General features: G+C 36.5%; 1 protein-coding gene across 3 annotated transcripts in view; it reads right to left on the minus strand.

The window, feature by feature from the left end:
- Positions 1-1348: 1348 nt before the first annotated feature.
- The window catches only part of RGS17 (regulator of G protein signaling 17), a 75911-nt gene continuing 62110 nt past the window's right edge, over positions 1349-15149 (minus strand). For 2 of the 3 annotated variants that reach the window (XM_057406111.1, XM_057406093.1), the window contains exons 3-5: positions 10464-10553; positions 8289-8523; positions 1349-4837 (exon numbers count right to left, since the gene is read on the minus strand). In XM_057406111.1, the coding sequence (XP_057262094.1) occupies positions 4649-4837; positions 8289-8523; positions 10464-10553 (514 nt within the window). In that variant the 3' untranslated portion in view covers positions 1349-4648. The remainder of the gene's footprint in view (positions 4838-8288; positions 8524-10463; positions 10554-15149) is intronic. The other variant, XM_057406102.1, reaches the window with a different exon arrangement.

Genomic DNA, 15149 nt, shown 5'->3' on the forward strand with positions numbered 1-15149 from the left:
AATGTTTATGTCAGGTTTTTCTGCAGCTGATTTTGCATCATTACTGCTTTGTTCTTTCATCCCACAAATGCCACTTCTGCTGCTGGTAGAAGTATTCAGGACCTATGTGAATGGGGCTGTTTTGTTATTGCAAATATACACAGGGTATTGGTAGGAGTTGACCTTCATCACTGCAGCCATGTACCAGGGTGTGCTACAGTGCTACTCTTGGGTCTCTCCAAAAATAACAGAAGAATTGGCTGAGAAAAGCTGTATTTTGAAGTTGTTAGTTACACATGGTTCAAACCAACTTGAAGCAGATACTGCAGTTGTGTGTCCACATGCAACCTTAATTTTTTGCCTTTTTACATTTGCTAAGGACTCAAGCTGTTGTTGGCTGGGTTAATGCTGTACGGAGCAGACTCACAGACATTGTAGAGGTGTAAGCTTTACTCCTTGTGGTGTAGTTAAAAGATTTTCTCGTGTCAGCTTTGCTCTTGAACTGGTGCTGTGGAATACTTACTCTAAGTGGCTTTTGTAAGCACTTACTGTGTACAGAAGCTGCCAGTTCCTGAGTGGGCTCACAACAAGGTCAGACCAGCATGCTGCTCTCACTGAAAGAGCTCCCCACTTTTTTTTTTTTAGATATGGTTCCACAGGCAGATGCTCCTTGTGATCGAATTTGCTGCCTAGGGAAGCAAGTTTTGCATCAGGTGACAGCTTAAACCCTGGTTGCTTAAGGTAGAATGTAGGTCTTCTCTAATGGCTTAGCTTAGACCACAGTCTATCAGATGATTTAGCTTGCTTTTAATTTGAAACACAGTTATTACTAGCTTAATTCTGGTTTGTGTCCACCCTCTGTTGTCCTACAAATGGATTATTTGTACTCCACAGGTGCTCAGACAAGTAGTGGATGGCTGTGGGCCTGGAAGCTCTAGGGCCACATTTCCACAGTGCTGTTGATCCAACTGCTTAACATGTAGCCCAGCCACCTATGTCACTGACCTGTCTTTTCTTCATCATACCTTTAGTCTCCTTCATACTATATGTGCCTTCAGTCTAATTTAAGTACTCTTGATACTCCATGTGGGTTTTGTTTTACGCTGGGTATCCCGGGATAAAACTTTCAGCTCACTTATGTGAAAGTTGACTGTAAACAACTAAATTGAACACATGCATAACATAATATATATTCAGTTTCTTTGAAACTTAAAGGTCAGGAGTGTACAAAAGTGCTCTGCTTATTTGTGGCTATTTGGCATTAGGCTGTATTTGAAAGAACAGATTAAATAATGGGCAAAAGTGACAAAAGCATAACTCTCTGTAGTGCACTTGCTATATCCATTCTTATGAAAAACTAAAATGCAAGTTAAATACATACTTATTTTATTCCAGGCTATAGAATAAGTGTATTTAGGCAGTTTTTCAAAGTGTATTGTACACTGCATGCACAATAAATCAGCTTAATTGCTTGACTGTTTTACAATTTGTGTTCAAAGAACTGTATGATAGGCAATGAGATCATGTTATGGCATGACTTGTCCATTTGGACCGTATCAATTTTTTGATTAAAAAATTTGAGAAACCCAAACTGATAGATAAAGTGTATATTAAACATTTTAATATGAGCATATGCTCCAAGAAAGAAAAGTCACGTTACATTCAATTTTTAAATCCCTCCAAATGGAGGATTTAAACCAAGAAATTTTGAACGTGATTTCATTGCAGTATTACACTGAAGATTGGTGTAATATTTTTCACAATGATGTAACAGTTTTTAAATACAGATTTTGGAATCTTATGCTAGAAATTAAGATAATATTTTAGGGCCCACACATCTACCTTTAAAACTGTCCTTGAAAGGATGACTTGTCGACAGGAACTTCTACCTGTGTGAAATATCTTATAAAGATAGCTTATGACTAGCAGGTCACCATCAAATAGTAACATTAAGAATATTAAAGTCTACGTTTGTAAAGACCTATGCATGCAGTTTTGTCTCATACACATTGTTTAGATGTGTGGACTTAAAGTTATTGTGCCTCAAACACCAACAAACTTGAAATTACACTATGTAAATATATACATATATGATGCTGTATATGTTTAGTACCACAGTAAATACAACTGTAATCAAATGATACTAGACATATGTAGGACCATAAATACCAATTTTTTAAAAAAAGGCAGAAAAAAAATCATTTATTCTAACAATATTTCACAGTAGAAGGAGGCAGTCCTTTCTCAGTGAATCCCCCCCCCCCAGTATTTGTAAACATCATAACTATTATTCTATCAGTATAATAATTGAACAGTTTATTCATAATGGTAAGTAGCTAACCAACATGAATAAAGTTGTCATAACACAGTAACACTTTCAGACAAAACAGGTATTTATTAAAAGAAACATTTATAAATATTTTGTCTTGCATTTTAAACTACATTTTCATAAATAACAATATTTAAAAGTGCTGAATATGGTAGGATAGTCAGCAACGCCACTGTAAACAGATTTTTTTTTTCCACTTTGAAGATTATTTTTTGTTTAGATCCCATTTTGTCAAACACTACAACAGTTAAAATATTTGCATAGGGAATAGAGAATAGCCCTTTTAATCATCTCCTGAATTCTATATAAATTACAAAACCAAATGAGTTTAAGAAACAGTTCATTAAATTGTTCGTATATATATCCAAAAAAAGCACACAGGTTTCAAGTAAAAAGAATGATTAAAAAATTCCCCAGCTTGCTATTTGAAGCATGTTCAATAAATTAAAAAAATGAGAGGTAGTAAAACAAAGAAAAAAAAATAAGCCCCAGAAGATAAACTAAGACCTGCATCCTACCAGTTACTGTATAGCAGCAGACCTGCCTCAGCAGCAGTGGCTCCAGGGAGAGCTGTCACTGAAGGCTGCCTGCAAGGAGTAACTGGGGTTTGGAGCCAGGTGTGTTGGGGCTAGATTCCACTCGAGGACACAACTGCCAGACCTTCCAGTCCCATCAAAGCAACGGACTTATGCCATGTTTAGTCCTATATAAATGAGAAGAACCTTGCTTCTTAAGTCTTAGTATAAGACCAGAGTTGTCAGTATTAAATATATATATACACACATACAAACATACATACATATATATATATTTAACAAGTATTCAAAACCATTTCTTGGTCTATCTTTAGCAGTTTATGAGGGACGCTAACACTCATTTTGCTTGTTTATGGTAGGAATGAAGATTTTTTTTTTTTAAGTTCTGCATCACTGTCTCTTTAAACATCAAAATGCGTCCTAAAATTGGACATTTTTTGATAAAAAGTCCAAGCAAACACCTATTAAAAACACCACGGAAGCCAAGTGATGGGGGTACCATGCTGCCTTAGCTCTGATTATAAGGGCTCAGTACAGGATTCTTTACCCAAGAAAGACACCTGTTGCATTTCTGTAGGCATTTTGCTTGGGTAAGGACTGTAGGTTTAGGAGCCCTTGAAGTTTGGTTTAATATTAGTCTCCAAACCCCTTGTTTTCAAGGAGCTACTCAAAATCAGTCAGGCTACAAGTTAAGATAAGTCTTCTAACCCACCACCTTGTAAAACATTACTTTGTTTAAAAACATTTTTTACTGGATTTAGCTTTCAAAAAAAATATTTTGCAGGACAGATGCAATTCATCAAAATGTTCTAAAATGCTCTAAAATGCTACATGTAGGCAATCTTTTATTAAATTTCTTTATTCAAAAAACTAAATTATCAAGCTTTTCGTGTTTTTTTGTTTTTTGCTGAAGTACATAACATTATACAACAGTGTTAGAACTGGATAGCCAGTCTTTAATAAATCAATTACAGTATCTGACATCTGAAAAGTACATTGAAAATCTTTGTTCTTTTAACAATTAAACAATATCAGCGCATAGATTGTGTCACCCAGATATGGATCCCTTTAAGTGATTTGTGCTTTTTTTTTTGCCTTTTTTTTTTTTTTTGCTTTTTTTGACATTGCAAACTCTGTAATGAAAATGCCACAGTTTTGGCAGTGAACAACCAGAGGAATCCTCCACTTGATTTATTTTAAATAAACAGTGATAAATAGCTCTTTTTTTCTGTACAGAAATACTGGCTTCAAAAAATCAGTGTATTGTACTCAGTAGAGCATGTTGAGTAATGCTACACCTTAAAAATTGGCTTTTTTCAGTTAGTGATATTAAAAAATGCAAGCCTCTTTGCTGCAATTGTTTCTATGTACCATAAGACTGTATTGCACAAAAAAAGTTCTTAAATACAGATATAATTTATGTTATTGGATTAAATATTGCAACAACTAAGTGGTAAGTGAAGCAGTTTTACCTTGCACATGCAGTGTGAGGATACACAAGGAGACTGTTCATAAAACTACAAATACATCATTGCAATCTTGACTGCAGTAGGGTGAAAGGAGTGCGAAACAAATGTATTTTGGCAAATCCACTGTTCCCCTCCCACGCCATCTCAAGCAAGGAGAACCTTGGTAAAAATGTAGACAGAGACCATAATATGTATTTGTTTTCTTCACAGTAGCCTGAGTAGTTCTAAACTGTAGTTCTCCAGGAACCCAGCTCCAGATGTTACTAAACTACTTTTCTTCCATCCCACCCACCCAAAAAAAAAAAAAATCAAGTTATTCTGTTTGAAAATTAAAACTAAGTTTCAGAAGTAGAGCCTGTAATACTTTCAACAAGAGACTTATAAATCTGAGAGTTCAAAAACCTTGGAAAAGAGTCCCTATGCATTAGGGTGTATATCTGGAGTTGGGCATCTTCATACATGTGAGGGCTGGGATCCAGCAAGTTTCTGTTGATCACTTCTCTCACCCGGGAATCAAGACTAACCTGAAGAAGATGAGAACAGACTAATGTTAAACAGTAATATCAGAAAGGCTGTTGTATGTATCTTTATTTCTCAGGGTACCATTGAACACCCTGAGTTTATTGGTTTATTCAAGCAATGCCTTGCAGAGCCACCACACAATTACAGATTGAGCCCATCAACTCTGTTTTAGTTTTAACTTAGTCTGTGCATCCATCTTAAGATCTGTAAGATGAAATGCAGCTGTATAATAGAATAAATATAGTGCAGCTAAATAAATAGCTACAGTAACCTGTATTTCCCCAAATATGTTATTTTACATTAAAAAAAATTTACATATTTAAAATTACTACTCGGAAATGAATAACTCTCATTCAGAGAACTGAAATGTTTTTTCCTGACCACTTGTGGTTAAATCTTTAGAAGCTTTCTATTCAGCACTCTCATCTGGCTGCCCTATAGATATTTCCCCCATTTTTTTTTCAGGCACTTACACTTATTACTCTCAAATTATCTGGAGTTTTTAATCATTGTTATTGTGCTAACCTCCCCATTAACCTTAAATATTTCAGATATATTCTTTCCAAGACTCTCTAACATCTGGTGATTTATAGGATTAATACTTTCAGGATATCATGTATCCATATTGAAGTTGTTAGCAAGTGTCTATTTTAGCTTCATATTTACTTTCCATTTGTAATGAACTCCTGTGCTTGGGCAGAAAAGGCCATATTATTCTTGGGATGAATGTACAGATGATTTTAGAATATAATTTAGAAATTTGAATGAATGTACATCTTATCTACAAAATTCTCTAAACTCCATAAAATGAATGCCTTCTGGATTAAATGAAATGGCAGTATCAGAAAAGCCCACTGGGGTCAGCAAGGGTTTACTCAGCTAAGAAGAAAAAGGCTAAAACAGAGCAGAGAAATACCAAGCATTGATGAGTTAAGATACTATGATTTATACCAGGTTGCAATCTGACCTTACTACTCTGCAGCCTTAAAAATACATATTCATATTGTCTGAAGGATTGAGTTCACATACCAAGATACTTTGAGATATGAAGGAGGCTAAGATGAGAACTCATAACACGTGTGCATGTGTGAGCTTGTGGTTTTTTAAATATGGTGAAGCAAGTATTTGAAATACAGTGTACCATACAACTGTATGGTACTGAGTAGCAAATATACATTTTTATTACATTTTCAATATCAACTGTAAAATCTGGCATTGTTGGTTTGTTGGCATGCTGGATTATGCTATTGCCACATCAGGCAAGCTCTTTCTCCTCCAGTATTTGCTGTTACTTGATTATCAGTCACAAGTCACAACTATGATGCAGGCTAACTGTGAGTAAATTGTTGCTTATTCATGCTAGCAAACCATAACTATTACTCAAGTACTTTCTCCCTGCAGAACAGCTATTACACCTGCTTAATGCACACTGTCCATCTAAGTTCACAGTTCTGTGCCTGCACACAGCACCCTGGGGTCCCTTCTGTATGTCTCCATTATGGATCAGCTGTGGTGCATCAGCTGCTGTGAACAATCTCCCTGCCTTCTCACCCCAGTTCTTGCCTTGGTCTGGGCAGTTCCACAGCTAGCTGAGTTAAGGAATCGATCCATCTGAAAATGGCATTTCTTTTCTGGGCTGTTTTTCAACCCAGGCATTTTTCTCATTGAATTCATTGACTAACATAGCTGTGGAAGCAGACCAGACTGCACAGCAGGAATGAAGAGACCAGTGGGGCTGCTCGGCCAGTGACTGCCAGCATTTAGACACAACAGCAAGCGAGGGTGTAATGTTATGTTGGTTTTGAGAAGCAGTGTTGCAGCCACGTGTCTTGGAAATTTATTTGAATAGATTTAAATCCTAGACCATTGAATTTATGCAGCACAGAAATGGCACACTAAGATTTAAGCAATTCTTCCCCTGACACAGATATACACACATGTATCCTAGCAAAACTAATTTATGCAGCTAGCTAATTGGTTCTTTATTATGAAATGTAACAGCTGGGATAAAAACCTCAAATTTGGTAGGATGGTGGGGTTTTGTGCCATTGTACATAACAAAAGTTAGTTGTACTTACAGAATTTAAAAAAATTAATTTTGGAAATATTAATTTACATCGTACTTTTTCAGTGACTGAAGCCAGATGGCAAAACTAGTTGGAGTTACTAAAGGTATTTCCTTACTAAATAGATGAATACAATGTATCTGTTTAGAGCACTAAGAGCTTCTGCCTCAATAACTTAATCACTGAACAAGTGATCCTAAATATTTCAGCTCTTATACCAGAAGAGAACATCTGGAACAGGATGCCTGGATGAACAAGAACTTTTCAGCTTCAGTGCTAATCTAAAGCATGGCAAAGAGCTCTTGTTTGCCTCATAAGATTTCCAGTAGGGGCAGGAGCAACTGGATTGATGACATCCGCATCAGTAAGTAGTTTTGTTAAATCCCAAGTCAAACAACATGCAGTGTTTGAATTTTAACTGCTAGCAATCTTAGCCTAAAAAGACAACTGAGCATTCAGCACATACATATGTACTAGAGATATTAAATGATAAGAAAAAGTAATTATTAGCTTGCTGTACTGGCTGTTATCTCATTCCAAAGCAAAAGTATACCCTATGCCACAAGAGAAAGTAACGGAGCTGTTGGCTTCATTCATATGAATGAAATTGCAAATTATTACCAAAAGCAGTGCAGAAATAAAATGTAGGAAGCAAGGTCCACAGTGAGCATAAATTAGCATAATACCATTGAGGTAAAAGTCAGGTGCCATGCACAGAGTCAAGGCAAAGGAGCTAAGTACATGACTTGGCTTAAGAAAGACTCTTCTATAGTGCTTATGCGTTTTTATCTATCTCCATTCCAAAATGTGGTTTGATAGTGGATGCTTTTTCTTTCCTCCAGGTGAAGATAATTTCAGAATTTGTCTATTTCAATTTAAGGGTTGATGAAAATCTTACCTAATTTCCTAGATATTATCATACCTTTCATTATAGAAAATGATGTGGTCTCCATTCCTGGACTCTCATATAGGAATAACCACTTCAGATTTGGATTTTCTCCCAGACAGCTGTTGCAGCAGATAAATCTATCATTATTCTGATTTAAATTCCTTAATTTTGGTGCCTTTTCTCCAGAAATCCATTTTCATTACTTCTCTCTCTGGCCGGCATGTTCCATTACTAAAGAAGCATACCTATTTCTCAGCCTTCTCTTACCAGAGTTTCTTGAGTCTTACAGAGAACTTTGAGGTGGTGTGGCCAGTGATGCTAAATGGCCTGTGACCTCTGTCTCTACTTTGTGTGTCCTTTTCTTTTCTGATTTAATGTCCGTACTAAGACTTTCCTCTGACAGATCAGGCAGGCTTTCAGACCCCTATCTGACAATCCAGGTATAACATTTCTGCTCTGGAACAACAGAAATTGTAAATGTAACATTTACAGCTTTACCTCTTTTGGTGATAGTATAGAGATGTAATCTTCATATATAAGTCTTGCTTTTTCTTCAATAACTTTCTTGTTCTGTTCCTTCTTTAGATCTTCACATGCAAGCCAGAAAAGCAGGTTCTCCTCACTATACTCTGTTCGAAGAAACTCTCTGAAAAGGTTTCTCCCAGCTGGTGTTTTCATCATCTTGTCAAAATTCTGAGCCCAAGACAAAATTTCTTCTGCAGTAGGGTTTTGGCTGCAAAAGCATAGTATCATTACAAATATGCTTCTATTTTTGTAACAGTATTTTAATATATTTGTCCAAAAAAATTCTCCTTTCAACTGCACTTTAGTCCAGAGTGAAAACTGGACGCAACAGGGCTTCAGCAGTGACAGAGGGATTTTGTTCACTCTTCACTTGTGCATTCATTATCTCAATAGCCCACTAAACGTGCTTAATATTACAAGACATGCACTTGGCTTTCTACAAGTTTTCTATTAGTGTTATTAGCCATCAGACTCAAAGACAAAATCCCGTAACAGCATTGGATTCCTGCCTTTTCAGTTAAAGGAGATGTAATTTCAGGGAGCTGGCAACAGACTTTCTTTCATAGAATCTCTTTTTTTAGATGATACCTGATGTCCCCGCCTGCTCCTGATGGTTCTTGGCCAGCCACTAGTTGCCGTATGGTTTGGTTCAGGAAGGACAAGAAAAACAAAAGTCTCTTGGCAGCCAAGAGCATACTAATGAGGTCCAACAAAATAGTAATTCAAAGAGCTTTTAAATTAGCATATTTCTCTGTGCTTGTACCTAAGGGTTGCTAAGTTTCCCTCTGTTTGGTGCTATTGACCTGAATGATGATCCATTGGCATGAGATGTGATGGATGTTGCTGGCAAAACTGGATAGAGAAGAAATAGGAAAAAGTCCTTATTCCCATTTTCTGAAGGAAACTTTGTGGCTTCTAACAGAGAGCACACTGGATAAGTGATCAGAAGACTAATGCGCATCACTGATCCATTAATGTACCAATTAATAGCTTGAGAAGGTAATACTCCAAGTTACTTAACAACAATTAAATATGATTTCTAAACTTAACTCTGAATGCTCATCCTCTGCTTCCCGATAAGATCCAACACAAGAGATTTACTAGCTATTGTTAACAGATTCTGTGTAATCGTGTTGTACAATAAGTGATACTTCTATATATTTCTCATTAAGGCCATTTAGCAGCTTCTACTCTGCATGCAAGGCAGACTGGATGATGGCAAACTATTTGTAGTAACATTTTGGCAGTCCAGAAGATCTAATAAATGATAAAGTGTTTAACATTTAAACTATCCAGCAAAATAATTGTAATTCAAACCAGAAAGTATTAACATACAGAATTGAAGGTGAAAAGTCCTCTCTCTGAGGACAGTGAAAAGAACCTGCTGAGGTGGATGGAGCTGACAAGCAACTTGTGATCCCTCATTGTCTAAGGGGAAGATCTTTTCACTATTTTGTGGAAATTTCGCTATTTTGTGGAAAGTATTTTGTGGAAAGTATTTTGTGGAAATTTCTGACATTGTCCTCTTATAAATGACCATGAGTCGCAATGAAGATGAGTTGTTTGAGTTTCTTTTTTCCATCAATCATATCCTCTAGAGCTGAGTTTTAATTTACTCTTCATGGGATCAGAGAAATCAAAGCCACTGATAGGTTAGCATTTTTTCCAACACAAAAAACATGGGCTCAAGCTTTAGACAAAAATAGAAGCTTAGACTTTTGGTGTGTATTAGCCCATTTTTCAAGGTATGTGTTTCCTCGGTGTATTCTAATGAAACCATAGCCCAAGATGTTTTATGAAAAATAGCCATATTCAAAATCCAACTGTGAAGTATGCTTGTGTCCATTAGTTTTTGTTTGGACAAACAGAAGAAAATGATCCCACAGGTCTATGGAATCATGCATGTACCTCCCATTCCTCCCTGCAGCTCTTCCCCACAAATAAGAAGCTGTAAGTAAGCCAGCCTTATGAATATCTCTGCTGGCATTTCACTGTAAGGACAGATTTGGCTTCTTTTTGTATAGATTTTTTTTTTTTTGAGGAAAAGTAATTAAAAGGACATTCTGGAAGCATAAAATACAAGTCAATTCTTGATATTAATTATAGGCAAATAAAAACATATACTAGACAACTGTTTGACCAACTTACCATTCTTCTATGACTTGGATACTTTCCATTTTGGTTGTATGTGTTGGCCTTCCTGCATTGTCTCCTCTGTCTTCATTCCTAACAGTGAGGCTGCAATGTAGTACAACACTTTATTTTGTCTAGAGAAAGTTAATTTAAAACAATGACTACAGTAATGAAGACTTTTAAAAGATATAAACCTATGTAAAGTGGTTCATTTTCCACTCTTCCCCCTAAAATTTTGGAGACAAATTTTAACTACTTTTCTCCTTAATTCTGATAAATAGCAATTAACAGTTCCTATTGGCATATGTATTTTTTTTACAATCTCACAGTTTATCCACTGAAAGATGGGCACAAACTTAGAGGTCACTTCTGTCTGGAATAATTTCACTCAGTAAAATGAGAATACTAGTAAGAATAAGAGTAGGGACATCTGAATTGGACACTGATGAGGCTTTGGTGCCCCACCAGTTCTGGATGGCTGTTAATTCTTTAGGAACATTCCCTTTTTTTCTCTCTAGGATACAGTGGCAGTAGATGACTCAGATACAGAACTTAGCGTGTGGCAGCTTCTTATGATTTCCTCCTCTGACCTAAATTCGTTTTTCATTCACGAAAGTAAAACTTACTGCCTCTCAACAGAAAGGCATCCATTACCCTCATATTACCACAAGCACAGAAAAGAAAGACTTCCTTTATGTGAGTATGGTTTGGTTGTGGTTTTGTTTTGGTTTTTCTTCTTCTTTTTTGAGCTGGTAACTAGCATCACTTATTTTTCTGTAATATCTTTTAAATAGGATTTGCTTTAGTGGCAGCGACTTCCTCTGTGTGTTCTCTCCATGAATGTTTTGGAATGTGCATTGCCAGCAAAATCACAATTCCTGATAACTACTGAAATAAAGTATGTTTTGAAAAGCATAGATATTTATATAGGAAATGTGGTTCCAATAATTAACCTTAAGAAGTGGAACATAGTAAGGAGATGGAGATTTCCCTTTATTGGGTGTTCCCTATGTGTCCAGTTGAGACACATAGGGAACCAAGCAAAAAAATCCCCCCTCCCAATCCCATGACAGCTCATATTTTGAATATTGGATATTCACCATACAGTGATGCTTTCAGTCCTCCTAAGTGGTTATATACAAAAACATGTTGGTAGCATAAAGCTTCTTCCCTCACTAATATGAATAACTTTGGGTTAGCTCTGAGAAGAAATCTCAGCTTTGGGACATTTTTAGCACATCTAACCTTTCCATATGCATTTATGAGTTTTTTCAACATTTATGAGTTTCTTCAACATTTTTTCAAGCTTTTAGCAGAATTAATATGTGATCTCAAATACTCTTCTGAAAACTGGAAGTTTAGGCTCCCAGGTAAAGCATAGCACATATTAAGACTTAAACATTACAAAGACATACACTTTCAAACAAAGCTGTTTGGTACTGTTTGCTCCTTCACTTACCTGCCAAGACCTTAGTTCAGGCCCTTGGTCCTGCTTCCCCTGTTACAGCGTAGGAATGCAGCTCCTGTGCTGCTAAGGTGTTAGGGTGTCATCAACTGCTGCAGGAGAAACAACACATCCTGAACTCTGGGGTTGGCAGGTAAAAAGCCTTTCATCTCCTCTGACCTGTTGCTCATCACTCTTTAGAGGGAGCACCCAGGAAAGTGAATGGGAGTTCCGTATATAGGAGGAGAAAAAAAAGGGAACATCCACTTTCTGTCTTGTAATTTTTAAGTCCACACATGAAACTGCTTAGGGTCACTTTGCATCTGTCCACAACACAAAGTTGGGATGAGGGAGTAGCAGGGAAGGCACAAAGCTTCTCTCTCTTCCTCCCTTCTTTGCAGTCCATAGGTAGAACTGCATTTGTCTTGTCTGCTGGGTGCAAATAACTGAGTATCCTTTGATTTCATGGCAGAGTAACACCATGGAAGGAAGAAACAACATATGTAGTTTGGGAATATAATAGGGTGTTCACTCAAGTCAGTCCAAAAGGAAACGAAGTTGCCTGCTTTCCTTCCCCTATCACATGAGCCGCAGCTAAACTTTACTGAGATAATTTACTTCTCAGGCAGCAGACATCTAAGGTTTGGATGCACAGTCTTACAGGAAGTAGAAAGTGACACATCTGAAAATATATGGGACTCATCTCATCTATATGGGTAACTTAATTTGATGTCTAAGATCAAATGCTCTTTGTTTTGCTCATGCAAAATCTCTCCTAAACTTAGGAAAACCAACATGGGCCGATGAAGGTGGAATATAAGTAGTGAGTGGTGAGTAAGAAAGAGAAATACGAAAATGGACAAGAAAGCCCTGTTGACTTCAATGCACTTTTTTATTAAAGGACTAACAGATAGGCCCTATGCATTTTGATTTTCTGTAAGATTACACCTCAGTAAAAAGTTCAAATGGTGGGCCTACAGTGTGATGTGCAGTTTTCTGGTATCTATACCAGAGTGACAATGTGAGCTACACACTTGGCCACAATTCCTTCGCCTCACCATTCATAGCTGGAGTTCAATGGTTGAAGTTAGTCAGTTACAAAACAGGGGAGACTCTAAAGAAAGAAGTGTTATACTTGGTTGGAATGATTTCTCAAGTTTGGGTATTGTATTTAAAACTGTGCTAAATTTATAATACATCTTGGCCTAAATTCTGTATTATGTTCCCAGTGACAAGCACTAGCACTATGTTTCAACTTTTATTTATCTACATCTGTCAAGCCTGAAGTTCTATTGGATACATTACTTTTGATATGTTTTTCCTGTGAAAGAAACCATCATTTTTATATAGAAGTGCATTGAATTCAGACATGTTCTGTTTTCACTCAAGGAACTGGTTCATGTTCACTTAGAAAAAAAATATTTACACATTGGGGACTGCAAAGCTAATTTGAAAGCAGTCTTTAAATAACTCTGATCACAATAACAGATTGCTACCTTTTACCTCAAAATGACAATGCTGTGTTGCTATTTGCTATATTGCTATCTCCAGTTGAAAATACCCTATCTGTTCACATTTCTCTGTGGAATTTAAGCAGTCCTCAGCAGCAAAGGCACTTTGCATACCTGGAGTAGGTGTCCTTGATACATTATTCCATCATGAAAGCTAGCTGATTATGGCAGAATAATTATGCTGCATAGTGTAAAATTAAACAGAGTAAAAGTAACAGGATAAACAAAATTTTTTTAGTTAAGGCTTTAAGAAGAAGAAATTGCCGATACAACTTATCAAAAAGTAGTTAACGTAAAGTATGATATTCTAGAGAGGTATCTGATGTAAATTAACATATAGGGTGCCATTTATTAGTTGGAGTATATCAGCAGGTATCTTTAAAATCTAGAGTTGGAAATTACCCATGATAAAAACACAATAAAACTAAATATACCTTGAAAAGAGAGAGTGTGGGGTGTCTAAAGGCAAAGTTTAAGTGGAAAGCACAAGCATTGGTTTGTTTTCTGTTCTTATGGAAGGTTTGTTCTGCCTGCTTTTATGCTGGTTCTATTGTTCTAGAGAGTATAGTAAAAAGTACTCTAGTAAACCCAAGTGGCCTGAGCTCAATGTATCTTTCAAATATATTTTGGGTTTGACTTCTACAAAACCAATAATTTCTATAACTACTGCAACAGTATCATTAAGAGTAATATCTGTTTGCAGTAAGTGCATTTCCATTTTGAAACTTCACAGAATTTATATGTAAAAATTTTAATGACCAGGGACTACTAGAAGAATACAAATTTGATAAATTACTCTGTGTAAGTTAAACTGTCCAAGTTCAGAAAACAAATCTTTATTTATTTAGCTATAATTTTTTATTTAGCTGTTCTATATAGCTATAATATATAGCCAACAATCATTTGGCTGCTAATATTCATGTTCAGCAATTAAATAATTGTTCTGTTGAGTAATTACTTAGCTAAATCAGTATTACAGGGCACTGATGCATGGTAAGGTAAAAAAGCAAAGCTAATTGGATAAAATCATCATGAGAGTTGAACTTATTTAAGAGCAAAAATCGCACTGGCTCTTCCTCCAGATGTTTTCAGCCAGTGTTTTTAGCCTGTTTTTAAAGTTGCTTAGCATCCCTACTGCTGCACTTACCTTCTACTGCCATTAAAAACCTGAGAATTGTTTTGAGCTTGAACCTGATCTTTTATCCTCTGCATGTCCAGTAAACAAATAGTCTTTAATTGCCTCCCAAGGGTCATTCAATAGCCTAAATCTGGTGACTCTGACCAATTGCTGTTATCACTGTGGCCATTGTGACAGTTACTAAGATTACTAAGATTAATATTCTGCCCATGCATGGCTAACACCAGTTACTCAGGTGTTTTCTCAGTTATGCACATCATATGTAGTATGCCTTCATATTAATTTGCAGTTATGTCTGGCACTGAAGACAATATGATAATTAAAACCTATTGCCTTAGTGGTGTCTTTTGTGCTGCCATGAAGATAAGAAGTCAAACGGGGACACTCTGAACTAGTTGCCATTCAGGAGATCTGTGCTCAAATCCTGCTTCTTGCCTGAAGTTTGTAGATGCCAGGCTCTGCAGGATGATGACTGCATTTTAGGCTGAACCTGTGTAAGTCACACAGTAGGGCCACAAGTCCCCCAGCCACCACTGAAACATCAAAACTTCTCGTATTCCAGCCCAAAAGCTACATGAAGTGAGTTGCACATATATAATCTAAAGGCA

The sequence above is a fragment of the Pezoporus wallicus genome, unplaced genomic scaffold (genome assembly GCF_028554395.1).
Source record: "Pezoporus wallicus isolate ANWC-B61680 ecotype Strahan unplaced genomic scaffold, APGP_CSIRO_Pwel_v1 contig_3817, whole genome shotgun sequence".
Lineage (NCBI taxonomy): Eukaryota > Metazoa > Chordata > Aves > Psittaciformes > Psittacidae > Pezoporus > Pezoporus wallicus.